This window comes from Temnothorax curvispinosus, unplaced genomic scaffold (assembly GCF_003070985.1).
Source record: "Temnothorax curvispinosus isolate PA1 unplaced genomic scaffold, ASM307098v1 QBEX01008825.1, whole genome shotgun sequence".
Lineage (NCBI taxonomy): Eukaryota > Metazoa > Arthropoda > Insecta > Hymenoptera > Formicidae > Temnothorax > Temnothorax curvispinosus.
This window is the reverse complement of record NW_020218605.1, coordinates 73,159-89,064: the sequence shown is the minus strand read 5'-3', so window position 1 is coordinate 89,064 and position 15,906 is coordinate 73,159. Positions and strand designations below refer to the sequence as shown.

General features: G+C 41.6%; 1 protein-coding gene across 2 annotated transcripts in view; it reads left to right on the top strand.

Moving 5' to 3' along the window:
* Positions 1 to 11,854, top strand: part of LOC112458355 (uridine 5'-monophosphate synthase) — a 30,766-nt gene extending 18,912 nt beyond the window's left edge. The window contains exon 6 of one of the 2 annotated variants that reach the window (XM_025021955.1): positions 11,553 to 11,854. In XM_025021955.1, coding sequence (XP_024877723.1) covers positions 11,553 to 11,581 — 29 coding nt within the window. In that variant the 3' untranslated portion in view covers positions 11,582 to 11,854. Of the gene's footprint in view, positions 1 to 5,363; positions 5,435 to 11,552 lie in introns of those variants that run through there. The other variant, XM_025021954.1, reaches the window with a different exon arrangement.
* Positions 11,855 to 15,906: the final 4,052 nt, after the last annotated feature.

Below are 15,906 nucleotides of genomic sequence, written 5' to 3'. Positions count from 1 at the left end.
ACTTACAGTCCAAGTCAAGCGCTTATACCTCTCATCACTACTCGCAACTACAGCTTGACTTAGACTGTGAGTGCGTGATTATATACACATATATCAACAAAGTGTTGCTCATTTTTTTTTAATTTATGGAATTTTTCTTCTTCAATGGAACTACAACGTCTACAGCTCAATGCTTTTATTGACGCACGCACGAGTGCAACAACGATCGGAGCCTTCGCCAGAGGATATTCGAGATGTGCCGAGTACCGAGATTACATTTTGAAACGTCGGAAGCAAAACGCCAAGGATCTCACGCAAAGTTCGTACGCGCCTCACGTGCGTTCCTCACACAGAATAACATCAGCATTCTCGGATCCTCTTCCTACTTCACGTCTCAAACTTTAAAATAATTTCAAGCGATCAAATTATCGTTTAAATTATCTTCCGTCAACTTCTCTCAATCTGCGATCTATCAAAAAAATTCCCTTATCACAATTAAATTTATATCTCCGCGTAAATATTTATCGCAAATTCGAATGTCCGTTTCGATAAATAAAGATTCTTTATCGAAAGCGTTCATTTCGCTTCGATCGTACTGGAAAAGGGCGGGATTCAAGGATTTTATGCGGATCACGAATATCGAGGAATTGCATCGCCATTTGCGAATCTTGTTTCTCCTCCTCTTCTTCTTCTGCTCTGTGTTTTCCGGGAAGGTCGGCGGCTGGTAGTTGAACTTGGAACCTGTGCAGAGCGGCCTTGGGAGGTCGAGGACTTATTTTCGCATGAGAACGGATTAGCTCTGTGTCTGTGCTATTTGCTCCCGCTGCGACTTTCTTTACATTTTGTGGAAACGTTCGGCGTTTTGTATTCTCGTTCAGAAATTTTCCTCTTCTTCTAAGGCTGTTTCGATATTCACTGCAAATACTGAAAATCTGTGGTTTACGTTATGTACAGACGGCGTCATTAATGCCTTCCACCTGAAGGCATGGTACATGTAACGTGCACTATAGAAATCCTCAGAACACAGCTAAGAAGACATTAATGACGCCGTCTGTACATTATAGATTTTCACTACTGGCAGTGAATTTCGTAATGCAGCCTATCTAAGAATGTATTTTGTTTTAAAAGAATGTCAGATGTTTTAATAACTCTTATGTGGTCTTATTCTGGATCACAATATTTATTTCTACTTCTGTTTTTTTCCTATCTAACCGTATTATATCTAGTACCGTATTTTCGAGAGTTTTCGCAAAAGATTATCGTGACTGACGACACTTCATCATTGTGTCTGAAATGTCCAAACTTTCTCGATTAACTACTGTTATCGAACAGCAGAAGTTCGACAAAATTCTCGACCCTCGAAACTTATTTACTGCTCCACACACAACAATATTTTTCATAAAATAAGATACATCATAACTAAAATAAAGCTTGACGTATATATTTTGGCAAAATCTTATATATGTAATATATTCGTCTCCTTTTCAAGGCAAGGAAAAAATATTTTTTCCAACGCGCTTGAATGATCTCATCTCGTTTTCTGCTTCATGATTTCACCGGACGACTCGTGCGGCGTCCATCTCTTGTCGAAAATACATAAAAAGAGCCGATCTCGATGGCAAATATTTTTCCCCGTGTGCAAATAGTCTCGTGTTACCATCGTGCGATTCCCACACGGTCGATTTATCTTTCTGCGGAAATGATGAGAGATGAGAAATTTGTAGTGAACGGTATCGTGTATACGCTTTCTTGGAAAATGTCGCGTTCGCCGGCGTTTTATTGCGTTTGTCTCTCTGAGAAATATGCATTTTACCGCAACCTTGCGTATGCATTTACGCAGATTAAACGGCGCTCGCGCGGACTTGGAACAGTTGTCATCACGCACGCGCACGTGTGATATACATTTTAACGTTGTTTTCATTTATATATCGATCTTATAAAATTGATCGTGAATTTTATCTACCCTGTCTACAGGATAAGTCCATTATCGTGTAAATCTCGGTGTACCTTCATTTCTTAATTCTCCTTAGTAATTGCAACAACGCGCGTTTCCTTCGAGAGTTAACTGTGTATCTATTTTATTTCAGATTATTAGATTATCCATATTAAATTACACACCGAAATCAACCAAGATTAAATTCAAAGATTAAATTGTAGATATTGTTTGTGTCATCCTTCTTGCATGTATTTATTCGAACAAAATGTTTTGAAACTTTTAAAGATTATTTAAAAATATTATGTGTATACATTTTTCTAATATATGCAAATCTTATATAAATTTGTGTTCCACACGCGTACCCTTTCTCTCTAATTAGTTGAAAAGATCTTGTAGAACTTTTAAGTTGAATTATGCAGAATTTTTTAGATAACCGTAGTTGAAATATGCAAAAATTTTAAGATAGTGGAATGAAATACGCGCTCATGTATATCGTTGACATTTTTTTTTTACTGTGAATCTGAATCGTTATTTATTTCTTTACGTTTTTATTCGTTCGCGCGCGTGAGCGAGCGAACGATATGTGTATTCGCGAGGTTGTTGCCTGCATCGTAGAATGCAGACATTGCAGACGTGAGAGAGTCGCAAAAACCAACGTCCTCCTATATCTCGCTCTTCCTTCCTTTCCTCCTCCTTCCCTATTATTCTGGCTGGTTTCTATTTTGCCCTTTTATTCTGCGAATCTCACCGAGGCGCTGATCCACGAGCCTGAATGTATTTACCGGCGGCTTTGTGATTCCCGAAACGCGCGGCGCATTAAAAAACTTACGAACCCTGCACCTTGCACATGTTCGTCTGATTTACGCTCATCCGTGTTTATGCTGTTATCTCATAAAACATGGCACGAGTTTTTCCAAATGCAACGTGGCGAGATGTATTCTTAACGCTTCCAAAATAAATTTACATTTCTATATAAATTCAAAATTCAGATATTCAACTGCAATGAAAAAAATATTAACATTCTAATCTTAAATCTGATCAATAAACAAGACAAGTCTCTCGGAAAAATTGATCATTTCCACTTTTTAGAATATTTTAAATTTTGTCATCAATTTTCTCTTTTTATTTCATGGACATGATCAATGGATCAATTTAACTTCTGAGAGGTTCATGTATAAAAAGTATATATTTTTTAAGTGTTGACATTTTAAAAATAACACGCTTTGATCTTTGTTATCTTAAACTAAGCTCGATTCCGAAGTGTCGATCCTAAAGAAAAACAATTGCGAATGCCTAAATATACTTGAATATTTGTAAAACGCTGAAAATAGCAGACGTATCGACTTACGTGCGCAAGTGATAATCTTGAAGCAAAAATAAAATGTCTAACGTCAATCGATTTATCTCTATTTATTTGGACCCGCACAAGAAAGAGAATCAATATATACCTTTTCAGGTGCGAGGTGACGTTCAGCTCGGTGAAAATATGCGCACGAGAGACCAATTCCGTTTTTATATTCTTTCCTTTTGCGATAAAACTTATCAGCGGGGCTACGCGCGATAAAAATCTCTTATCGATGGAAACAACGGTGACCACGTGCTTAAATATTCTAGAGCTTAATGGACCGATAACATGTATGGAAATTTTTCGTCCAACAGGCGTTTATGTTAATGTCAGGAAATCCGTTTTTCTTTGCAGCAGAATAATTATGGAACATATAAAAAAAATATATATTATGGAAAAAGTTATACTAGCATTCGTATACCATACACGGAGAGAATTTTCTCTTAAAATTTACCCTGAAGGTAGCTGTGGGACATGTACCACCAAGAATTTTATGCGAATTATTCTGATTAATATCTACCATAATAAAAAATATTAATATCTATCACATTAAAATATAAAATATGTTTGATTAATTTTACTAAAATATATCTAGAAAATTTCAATAATTTTTCAAAATTTACCAATCTGCTTGGTAATTTTTATCACGTTGTTTGTAAAATGTCTTTTGTATATTTTAAAAATTCCTTGGTTGCCAAGTTGTCCCAAGTTTGTAGTGAATTTAAGGGTAAAATATAACAAAAAATTCTTTCCGTGTATATTCGCTATTTTTGGCGTTTTACGAATATTCTACTGTAAGTATACATATCTAAAAATCTGCGGTTATTTTCTTTTACAGCTGCGATTTTTCGTGATTAATCTCTACTTTTAATGCGTACATAAAATGTCAAATTAAAAAATTCTCAGATTACAGAACCAGCGATTTAGCACGGCGTTCCGTTATTTATAAATGCGCGCAATCCTCAAACGCCTTCCTTTATTCTCGTTTTAACTGGCGATCATTTAAACCTGGTCCGATCGATTAACGTCACCATGAGACGATTCGCGACTTCTTACGGCCGGCTCGAACTGGTTTCACTTAAGACTCGTGTGAGATGGAGACATTGTTCGACAGTTTGCGTACAACATCTGTGACAGTTAGTGATAAATGGGATAATTCGACAACAGTAATAAGAAAAAAAGTTGTTACCGCATTTCTTGGCTTGTTTTTAAACTTCGTTCATTATCACACGATCATTCATCAATGGTATTTTATCAATATATACTGATATGAGAAAGAAAATTGTAATTTTGTATTTACTTGACGTTTCGTTTTGTTGCAACAGATATTGCACAAGTAACTCTCTTGAAAGGTTACGTTTTTATAGTTGTGATATTTTTTATTTCTGCCGTTCCACACATCGAAATACTTTTTAAAACAATATTTTTCTATCCGATAGAAGTATTTGTAAAGGCATCAATACAAGATATATATATATGTAAGATATATACAAGATATATATGTAACTACAAAAATATAATTTTTTCTTAAACAAAAATAATTATTTGCACGATATATTTGGTTACAGAAATAAAATGTTTTATAAACGTAAAGAATTATACAATTCTTTTTTTAAACGTATATGCAGGATCTCTATTTTCATTTGAAATTGAACATTTATATTTTATATTTAATATCCTTTCGTACACTGAAAATAATCCCTTGTTTTTTGTGCTCGCATCGTGAAAAAATAAATAGCAGTTTTCTTTCCTGCACATTTCGATTTTTTCAATTTGAGGGATTTTTTTATTATGTAACTTTTTTCTTTACTTATCTTATTTGCGATTACTTATTTTAAAATTATTTATTTATTATTAAATTGATTGAGACACGAAGAACAATCTTTAATGAGCATTTTGGTACCTTGGATCTTTTTAAGTTTACTCGGGATTAATTCGAGGCTAAAGGTTTTGTTACCTACGTTCCTTACTTACGTTCTTGAAATGTGAATCCCCGAGAAATTAACGAAATTAATTTGCGAGCCAACGAACACAATCCTTGAGACACTCGTATTTCCTCGATTATCAATGTCAGTTTATCTGTTTGTTTGCTTTATTCATCAGATGTGGAATTGCTCGCAGGCCAGACGGTGATCAAAGGCCTTCCCGGCCAATCGTAAATTATCGAAATTGTTCCTGAACGACGTTCGCCGATCGAATTCTCGCATCGCGGGCGCTCTGTGCTGCATTATTTAGCTGAAGGCTGACGCCGCGGTCTTCCGCGGAAATTCATTTGATCATGCAATTCTTCAAATTTCAACCTGTTCCCGTCCTTGGATAAACGCGCGGTTAATAGCGCATTTCACGGCCGTTTTATATTGTCGATCGGTTCAATAATTTTCCCATTTGCTTCTGAAGTTACCAGGCCGTGTAGCGATAAAGGAGCACTGGGTTTGTACGAGATATACATTGCGAAATTTAAAGTTAAACAATTACCCTCGTATAAAATGCGCAATATGCGTGAATACTATTATAATTGTCAGCTTTTTTATTACTTACACGTAGAAGAAAAAATATTCTTGATTTGAAAATATCTTTAATTTCAACGTGGAAATCTTGAAATGAGACTATATTGCGTTAAATAAAGAAAACTTACAAAACAAATGAAGTCATTTTATATAGTTCAATCAAGAAAGAAAAGTTGAAATAAAAAGTTGAAACTCTTATAAGAAGATTGTTGCGTATATACGAGTAAATAAATTTTGATTTAACACTTCTTTTTTTCTATGCAAAACGTTTTATTTTTATCGTATCGTATTTATATCGAATTCGATATAAATAATCGTTCGGCGATTAACATCTAATATTGAAATTAAAAATGATAGCAGTGAAATACCGCATAAGATTTACAAAATATATCAGATGTTATTTTTTAAAATTCAATTTGATCGAAGATTCAATCTTTGATAAGTGTTTAAGATTAAATCTTCGATCAAATCGAATATATTTCTATAATAAGGAGCAGTTTAGAGATTTGTGATAGCCTCCGAAGTTCGTCACGATGTTTATCATAATCATTATTTTGAATAAAACTTGCAAGTACGTAAATACGCGGCTCCGGATAGGGCTCGTGCGTACATTCCTATATATTGTTTTTCATGAATTGCGTTTGTGATCATTTCTTGTCGTGATAACGTAAGCTATTTGTACACACGCTCTCGTGACGTAAGAACGCATTAGGAGATGAAATCGCGGTTACATATATATGCCGATATACATTTTATGTAACTGCGCCGCTCTGTCGTATGAAACTGTATTCGCATGATCGGACCGACAATACAGGCAGTATTTCTTCTAAGAAATCGTATAAACCGTGTCTGAATTCTGCGCGATTGTTTGTAATATCATTATACATATTACTGGAAAGTTTTAAAGTCGTAAAGTAATTTTCTCGGTAATTTTTGAAGAGGAGCGTCCTCCTTTCTTAATTTTTTACGCTTCATGAAACATTTCTTGTTTTAAATTTACATAAAATGATAACATTTGGTGAATCTTCTCGAAAAGAAACGAATATCTTTTATCGGGCATACAATACGATGTTTCGATGGTGAAGTTTTGCGAGTAATGCTTCAGATATCAAGACGTCCAGTGCGAGAACGTCATTTTTTTTTTTCGTGGATTTACCGCGGACGTTGGATCGAATCGTGTCGGGAAGTTTGATAAAACGTGGCGTAAAACGAGTTACGAAAGCGCAGGATGAAAAATGTGTTAATCTCCGGCGTCACGAGACGTACGCCGCGCGCCGGCTCTCTCTCACGTGATCTTATCATCACATGAGGGGCGACAAAGGACAGCGTGAATAATTATTGCCCCGCGATATCGCGCGGTCGAGACGATCACGAGGAGCGGAGATAGGGAGCGTGTGGCTTTTATTACGCGCTAAATTATCACTCGTGAACTCGTTCGCCGGGAGCGCTGCCTCTTCGCGCCGCCGCCGTGTAGGATGATCAATTGCGACAACAATCGGAGTATTAATTGCGGGTGCATATACACCGTCCACGTGACGATTGCTATGACGATTGAGCCACCGTTAATTAACGGTGTATGTTGCTTTATGTGATTTACGACGGTAACGTGTCGAAGACACGTGGGGTATAGTACCGTAATCGCATTTTGTGAACTTCTCAGCTATACTGTTATTTTCTATATTACATTGGTGGTATGTTCAAAAAGAAGTAATCCTGGTCTATGGAATTTTAAATTTTTTGAAATATTTTCTGGTTGGGACTAATAAACCAGAAACTTTTAGGAAAGAGAAAGTTGTTATAGCAATTACAACTTTTTATTGACGTTATCGAGAAATGATTGAAGATATCTCTTCATTATAAAGAGATTTGGTAAAATTTGGTGAAAGATTTACACATAAAAATCATCTGTCAATTAAATGATTATACTATGAAAGACGTCACAGTGTTATTTGTATCGCTATTGCCACACTATAAAACCGCGAATTTAGAAGTAAACGGCTAATATTTGTTTCCACTCGAATGTACAAGTCACTTTCGCTATTGTAGAATTGCTATTGCGTTCTCTGATCCTATTAAAGCTTCTCGAAGCTTCTTACAGCTTTTAATCGCAACGATATAAATATGGATTCTGTATAATAGTGTTCGATGACGTCATATATTAATGCCGTCATAATGATATTAATGCCGTCACGACGGTGTTATTGAATCGTAAAAAATCACTGACGTCTTTAACCACCTTGCAAGGTCCTCGCATAATTGCATATCCGTGACGTCACTCAGTGAACTGACCAGTGATAAGTACAATATCGATCTGGAGTTATTATTACACCATTCTTTCCACGCGATACACTCGATCGTGTATATCCTTACCTTTTAATAAAAAGTGTATTTGCGCGACGCTTTTAATGCTCGTCCTGAGAAAACTGCGCCGTCCGAGGTATCCGGTGGGCGGGGGAGGGAGGAGGGAGAAAAAAAACAAGACGCCGGCAAGGCGAGTCGGGAGATGCCTCGTGCATTTGCAAATAAGTGCAGAACACGCGAAGAAAGCATCTTAAATGATTGGCACGTGTCTCCACGTGTAGCTCGTTCGAGCAAGAACGTCGCACGCGGCTGCTGTGAGATACATTCGCGCGCGCGCGCACACACGCACACACGCACACAATCACGCACGCGCGCGCGCGCGCTCAGACGCACGTTGAGACGGTCCTGTTTTACACGTGCGCCTGATCGGCCAATTCAGCGACCACACCTACACACTACACACCCGCGACACGTGGGTGTTGGTGCATATTGCACCACCCACTTCCACCCGGTTCTGTGTGTAGTGGATCCACCCCAGTTTCACGGTCCATCACGTGTATAACGACCACGAGGAAAGCCCGAGGAGTCTTATATATATACGCGGGAGCGAGAACGTGTCGGCTCGAGATCGATCGACGGGATTATCAGGAGGATCGAACAATGTTGCATATCAATTCTCGGCGATCGTTATCGTTGCGGCAAAGTCTCGTTGTCATCGCGGATCGTATTATCTCGAAGAGCGCCCCGATACGGCCCCGATTAATTTTTCTTTCGTTTTAAGAGTCGAAAAAATTCAGTTGTTAATCGAGTTTTCATAGCACTTTCCTGCGTGACTGTATCAAGAAATACATTTTTAATCGTACATAACGTTCTGGTTCGCGACTTATCACGACTAATTCGCTTCATTAATGATGAAAGCTACGAGTTTCTATTATAGAAAGTTCATATATGGAAATTTCATTAAAAAAAGATTGCGGAGTTGACCGCGAATTATAGATAGTTTAAAGTGAGCGTAACGACCGTATTGAAGTTGTGGATAAATATTTTACTAGAATCCACTTCCTCGATGTGACTCCCGCACGCCCTTTACACTTTGCCGCGAGTTGAAAAACCCCGGGAGTCATTGGACAAAGTGGTGGAGCACGCGCGGACTGAGAAAATTCACAGGGGAATGAATATTTTTAACGGTCGTATTATAACAGAACCGTAACCTTTTCCACGGTGAATCATTAAGTATGCGCCGGTCGAAGCCTCGTGGCTCGTGGCCTCGACGTATACGTGTGCGCCCGCGCCGTACCGTTCAATTTGTTATGTACCAGGAAAGTAAGAAAAGATGTCGCAGATCGTAGAAGGAAAATCGCTCTTTTCTCCGCATGCCGTCCCCTTTTTCTTAAACTACGCCATGGCCTTTCGGTGCCACGTGTAGTCGACAGTCGTGGCAATTCGCTCTGTGATTAGCCACTCGCAATGGATATTGCGCGGAAAAAGGCAGACCTTATCTTATCGCGTTTAGGAGGAATATTAGTGGCATTTAAGAAAACATTAGGCACCGTCTCATATCTGAAACGGGCCATGATAATTATATGTACGAGAGAGAGAGAGAGAGAGATTTGTTTTAACTTATACTAGAGAAAATCGATTTTCTTAGGATTTTCTTGAAACTGTGAATATACGTTAATTTAAGTGTGCTTTATGCGTGGTATAAATTTCAGTACCTCTTCCGGTATAAAAAATAAAGATACTGAGCCTCAAAGTTTCAACTTTTACTAATGAAAAGGTTTTCCAGGCCAAACGGTAAGAGATACGAGGTTGGCCAAGAGGACCAAAGTTGCTCCTCTCGTCGAGTTCTATAAGGAAAAAATGCCAAAATTAAAAAAATTAAATTTAAAAAATTTTTTTTGAAACTTTGAGGCTCAGTATCTTTATTTTTTATACCGGAAGAGGTACTGAAATTTATATTACGCATAAAGCACATCTAAATTAACGTATATTCACAGTTTCAAGAAAATCCTAAGAAAATCGATTTTCTCTAGTATAAGGACGAGAGAACGTCCTTAAAGGCGCCATAGTCGAACGAATATTATCTTGAATAATCTTGATGCATTTGAGGCGCATACAAATTATAAAATCGTATATATACCATTGTCGTAAATCGTCGACGAGTACGCTCGACAAGATCCGATAAATTGTAACGAGATAGATCATCGATATTTATTTCGTGCGTCATCCAGTCCGACAACATTCCGGATCGGACTATCGACCATCCACAATCGAAATCTATGTGTCACCGCGGCGTTGTAAATAATTCAGAATTTATTATGCAGAATGTGCGTATACATCTTTCGTGCGTAACTGGTACAAGGTGTCTCTCGTAAAAAAAAAAGTACTTCGTACAGGTGCTTTATTTAACTTCTTCGATTAATCGTGTATCGATTCTTTCTTAACAAAAATCGTAACGGAAGTAATTAGGGGAGTTATTTAATATCAATGATTATAAATTATATTTCCAATTCTCGAAGTGTGTAGGCGACAGAAACTTGATCTTTATATGCTCGATAGCTCGACACCACGCAAGTGGAATTTAATTTCACGTTAGTTGCTGCGTTTCATAATTTTGTTACAATGGTGGCAGAAAACACAAAATTGATATTGCGATAAAGTTGCCGGAAAATGACGTTGCACGAGTCGCAAAGTCTACGGTTTCTCATTCATCATCCCGAACGCATATACGGCGACCTTAGTACTCGCGCTATAAATATACTACTGCTTTGTTATAAATTATCTGTCCCGACACTTTCTATAGACATTTTCAAAATGTCAAACTGTGTTACAAAATGTAAAAATCGTCGGTGTGGGAAATGTCGAAATGTTCCTTCCTCGTTCCATTCTTATCGCTAATGTCTAATGTTTAGTCGAGAGGCCTCGCGGATGATCCCAGGCGAGCTTTCCCAGGATACCTATCCCCATCGCACAAAGGATATATATCTCTGGGCATTATTCTTTGAGAAAGCCGCTATAGGGCGTGAGAATTGAGGCGCAAAGTCGTTCGCTTCGGTATAAGCGAATCGATAATTCGATATCCGTTCCGCGAACTTCGACGACCAACGAGCTGGAACATCAGCTCCGCGTTGGCGGGACGATAAAAAAAATATCTCTGTTCGATAAGCTCTCCTATATAATTTGTTTCTTTTCTAAACTTTCCTCTGTTTAAAATTTCCCAATACTCATTTAATTGGATAGTCTTCGGCAAATTCAACAAGTCTAAAAGAAAAGAAAAATCCAAACTGGTTTTTTACAGTATTTTAAACCAAATAAGGGATATTTTTATATGCAGAATGTCATATACATAAATATATACTCTTTTTTATTATTTATAATACAAAAAATATTTAAAAAAATGATTATTAAATCATAATCAGGGCCGATATCACAGTCTCCGATTAACGTGATCCTCCGATTAAACTCACTCTTGGTCTTTTTCTAGGGGGACAGTTAGAAAGAGATGCAAAGTGAGTTTAACCGGAGGATCACGTTAATTGGAGACTGTGATATCGGCCCTCGGTCTTCGATATCCGGAGAAAGTTGACGTCGGGCATCGGATCCGCGCGTTGAGAACCACTAGGGTGCAAGAGCGAGCGCATACTGCGCCGCGTCGCGTCGGCGGGCAGACGAAGAATTCGTGCCGCGCTTCCCCCACCCTCGGGGCGTCTCATCCCCACCACGTCTCCTCTCTCTCTCTCTCTCTCTCTCTCAACCTACGCCCGCGCCGCCGCGGTGATAAAAGGACCCCGCCCGACGGCGGCGTCTCAGTTTCATCTGGTTTCATCTGCGAGGTTGTGAGGTGTGCGACATACCGTGCGATTTCTCTCGGACGTTTCACGTTCACGTTCCGAACGCCTCGTTGCGACTTGCGACCGTTATTAGGGACGCGCGGCCGAGAAGAGTTCGCTTCGCAATCGACGCATCCCGGACGTCCACGTCGTTCAGTGCTCCGCAGCCGGTGTGCCCGAGAGCTCAACAGCGCGAAGAGATTTTCCGAGGAATAGACGAGTGTAGGTAAGTCCGCGAGCGTTCATTCAATGCGGGGGCTCCTCTTTTGGAGCGAGCGAGTGAGAGTGAGCGAGAGGGAACGACGCGCGTATCGACGCGCGGCTTGGGCTCTGGCTCGCCTGCGGCCTGCCTGGGCCTGGGCGCAAGCGAGATTCCCGCATTTCCTGCGTGAGTGAGTTAGGGGCGACCCCGCCGACGCGACGCGACGCGTCGGTCCCTTCGTCCCTTTCTTCGCGCGCTCGAAATTGGAGCGGAGAGGATAGAGACGACGCGTCGTCGGAGTATTTCGAGTCTTTTTCCGCAAAAATTTGACGGCTGAACTCCTTTATCTGGTTTTTCTGTTTTAGATTGTAATTATTTCAAAATGCGCTGATCGCGTTGCTAAAATGAAACGTACCAACTTTGCCAACGTTCCGTTTAACTTTTGCTCTGCGCGAGGCACTCGAGAAAAGGTTGAAAAAACAAACCGATCCGACGACGGTCGCACGAATCTCCGAAGGGAGAAGCCTGCGAAAACCCCCGCGAGAGCGTCACAACAAACACGCGTGTGTCGCCAGTCGCCAGGTTAGCGAACTTGGCTCTCTCCGATCCTTTTATTTTTCCCCGCGATATCGCGTTATTTTCGAGAGCGGTTTCGGCGCACGCCTTCTTCGGCTTCTTCCTCCGCGTAAGCCGGAGAAGCTGCGTAATTCCGTTTCTTCCGACGCGTCCGCGGCGACCCTCCGAGGAGACGCTTTCACCCGCGATTTCGTTCCGAGAAAGCCAAAGAGATCCGAGGGAGAGAGAGAGAGAGAGAAAGAAGGAGAACGCTTTATGTCGCAATGTCGAGTTACAGAGTTACACGGTACAGAACGACGCGTGGATGGGTCGCGCTGTGAATTCGTGCACACGCGTGCCAGTTGTCGGAAAGGAGTGACCGACGAGTGACGTGACTGACTGCATCGGAGTAACAACCCGGACAGCACTGTGTCCGGGTTGTGAAAATGTCGCGAAATCGGGACGCAAGACGTCTCAAAGACGTCTACGTCCTAATTTTGGGACAATTCCATGCGCGCTGTCTGGGAATGCGAGTCGCGACGTTAACGTAGATCTCACGCCATAAATGGCGATGCAGTTTCTATCCCTCGTCGAACATCGCGAACGAAGTTTCGCTAGTTAGCTTAGTCTTCGACGTCGATAAATCAAAACAGCTAGGCCGCGGATGGGGACGAGGAAGAGAGCGTAATTGGGACCGCGGATATTCACTCTACGAGACTAGAAAGCTTCGGGTGTTGAGGCGATTGATAGATTATGAATTTATGAGGCACGCGCTTCCGCCGAGAAGCGAGATAACGTAACGAGTTGAACTTTCAATATAGTAACGCGACGATCTGTCGTCGCAAGACCGTTGTACGTGTGTCTTTGCCCATGCGGGTGGGATTGTGGCACGAACGTGCCACCTGCCACTTGACAGTTTGCCAAAGCGGAGTTAAGTAATCGGCCGGGGCCGAAGGACAGCGTTATTTTGCGTCGCGTCTCGCGTCGTTGCGATAACGGGCGCGGGGCATTTTTTTCGCTGCGCTCCGACGCCTGCCCTCGGTCGCTCGCTCGCGAGCCGCGAAGAGAATCAATACTCTCGCGTGCGAGAGACGAGCGCGGGTCCCTCGGCGCCCAACTGGCGGCCATCGACCGGAAGATTGCACCGCGGAAGCGCGTATTGCATCGCTTCGCGTCGCGGCTGGATCGTGGAAAATCTCGATGCCGAAAACACCCGATCGCGCCCGCTAATTAAATCCAGAGCGATCAAGCAGAAACGAATTGAACTTTTGAAACACGATGATGAAGGGATTGTGATGTCCGGGGCGATCACCCGAATACTTGACGTCGAGAATTTTTTAAAAGAGAAGCTTCTGATCGAGTTAAAATAAAATTAGATCCTAATTAAGTTATGTAACGCGCTAATTACCGCGCCTGGCCCTTTTTGCTAGATTAATTAATGTTGTTTGAATTGAAATCAGTCGAAATAAAACAACGTGTCGTCTCTTGCGTAACCGTAGTACTTGAGAAAGGAAATTTATTTATTTATTTGTATTTCTTTGTATTATTGATGTATACAATAATTCAAATGAAAATTTAATTAGCAGGGCCACGGAGAAAATAGTATTCGATGAAGCGGCACCCACGGGCCCTCGATATATCCCTGCGATATATGCCGCTCTCACAAAATCATTAAACTTAACTTTAAAGTAGGTACGCCACTTTCAAAACACAAACGGCGCAGTTATCGGCGGCCGCAACGAGGTCAGTCCTTCTGCTCGTCACTATACTCTCCTCGTGTGTTGTAAGAAACGACGACGCGCGCGACGACGGCGTACAGCAGGAGAGGGGAACCCCCGTTATGCCGCCGGCATGGCCGCGAATTCCTAAGGCCGGAATTTTAATTTCTCAATCCTGTTAACGCTTCGCGACATTCCAACGCCCCGAGAATGACTCGCCCTCGTTGCCCGCGCGACTGACTGTACTTATACAACCGCCACGGTTGCTTTCCGTCCATCGGAATGCAGCGTGCATCATCGAAGCGCCAAGCCGCTATGAGATCCCTCGGACCTCGGACCTCGGTATTACGTAAAAGAAAGAAAAAAAAAAGAAAGAATGACTCGGCGTCCGGCAGAGTCGATCCCGAGTACGTCGAAACGATTAAAATTGCTTAATAATCCGCTTAAATAAATAATCCATCGACACCGGCAGACACGTTTTTCCTCTTCTCATGGATCAGTCGTCGCTTGTTGTTTTTTTTTTTCTATTTTCGTTATTTATCTCGCTGTTATTTATTTTTTTCCTCGTTGGACTTTGTCGAGAGCCCGTCCTCGGGGAGAGGCCGTCTTTGCTGACCGGTCGCGTGCAAAACCGCAAGCCACTTTCGCGCACGGGGAGTCCGCTTCCAGCCGACCTGATTCCACCCCGGCGCGGCGGCCCGACCTACGCGCATTCGTGTGTGCGTGGGTGTTATCCAGAATAGCCCGGGGTCGATCGATATCCCCGTGCAGCTCCCGCGTGCTCCTCGTGGGTTGTTGGCCTGATTTCCACCTTACGGGAGAGCGCGGCGCGGCGGCGGTAGACCGGTAGACGGCTGCGCTCTCTCGCGAAGAGCCGCGCCGCCGATCATCGGTTTGTAAACATCTGGAAAGAGATCGAGTGTTGACGAGAAAACGCGACTCTTGTGTGTGTCTTTTTCTTATACTTTTTCCATATTAAAATGTACATACATATATTCCGAAATTAGCTAATCGACGAATCGGCGAAAACATATCTTCGTTGAAATATTTCGCCGATTTCACTTTTCTCTCGAGGAAGAAAACGGCGGATCGACGCGTCGCGCTCTCCTTCCCGAGATCAAGTCGGATATAAACCTCTTAACGATCCGCGAATGCGTGCCACTTGCATTTTGCCTTCACGCCCACTTCTATTCCCGTCGCGTCTAAACGAAACGAAAATACGCTCGCGTGGACCGGATAGCCGTTTCTCGGGCCGGCTGCCAACGAATGGTTCGCGCGCGCGCGCGCGCGACTGGTTTCGCAAACCGGAGCTCGCGTCTCGAGGGCTAATCTTAGGATTTAATTGTTCGCGAGAGGGAACGGATATTCTGCTCGCCTTTAAGGGAATCGTGTCGCGCGACACGAAGGACAGAGAAAACGATTGGGCGATCTTGATAAAAATATTGAAATATATATCCGCGTACGTGATTTTCCGTTGCCTGGACAATTAACCCTAGACAGACTCACTGGGGTCTACGGGACCCCACGCGAAAT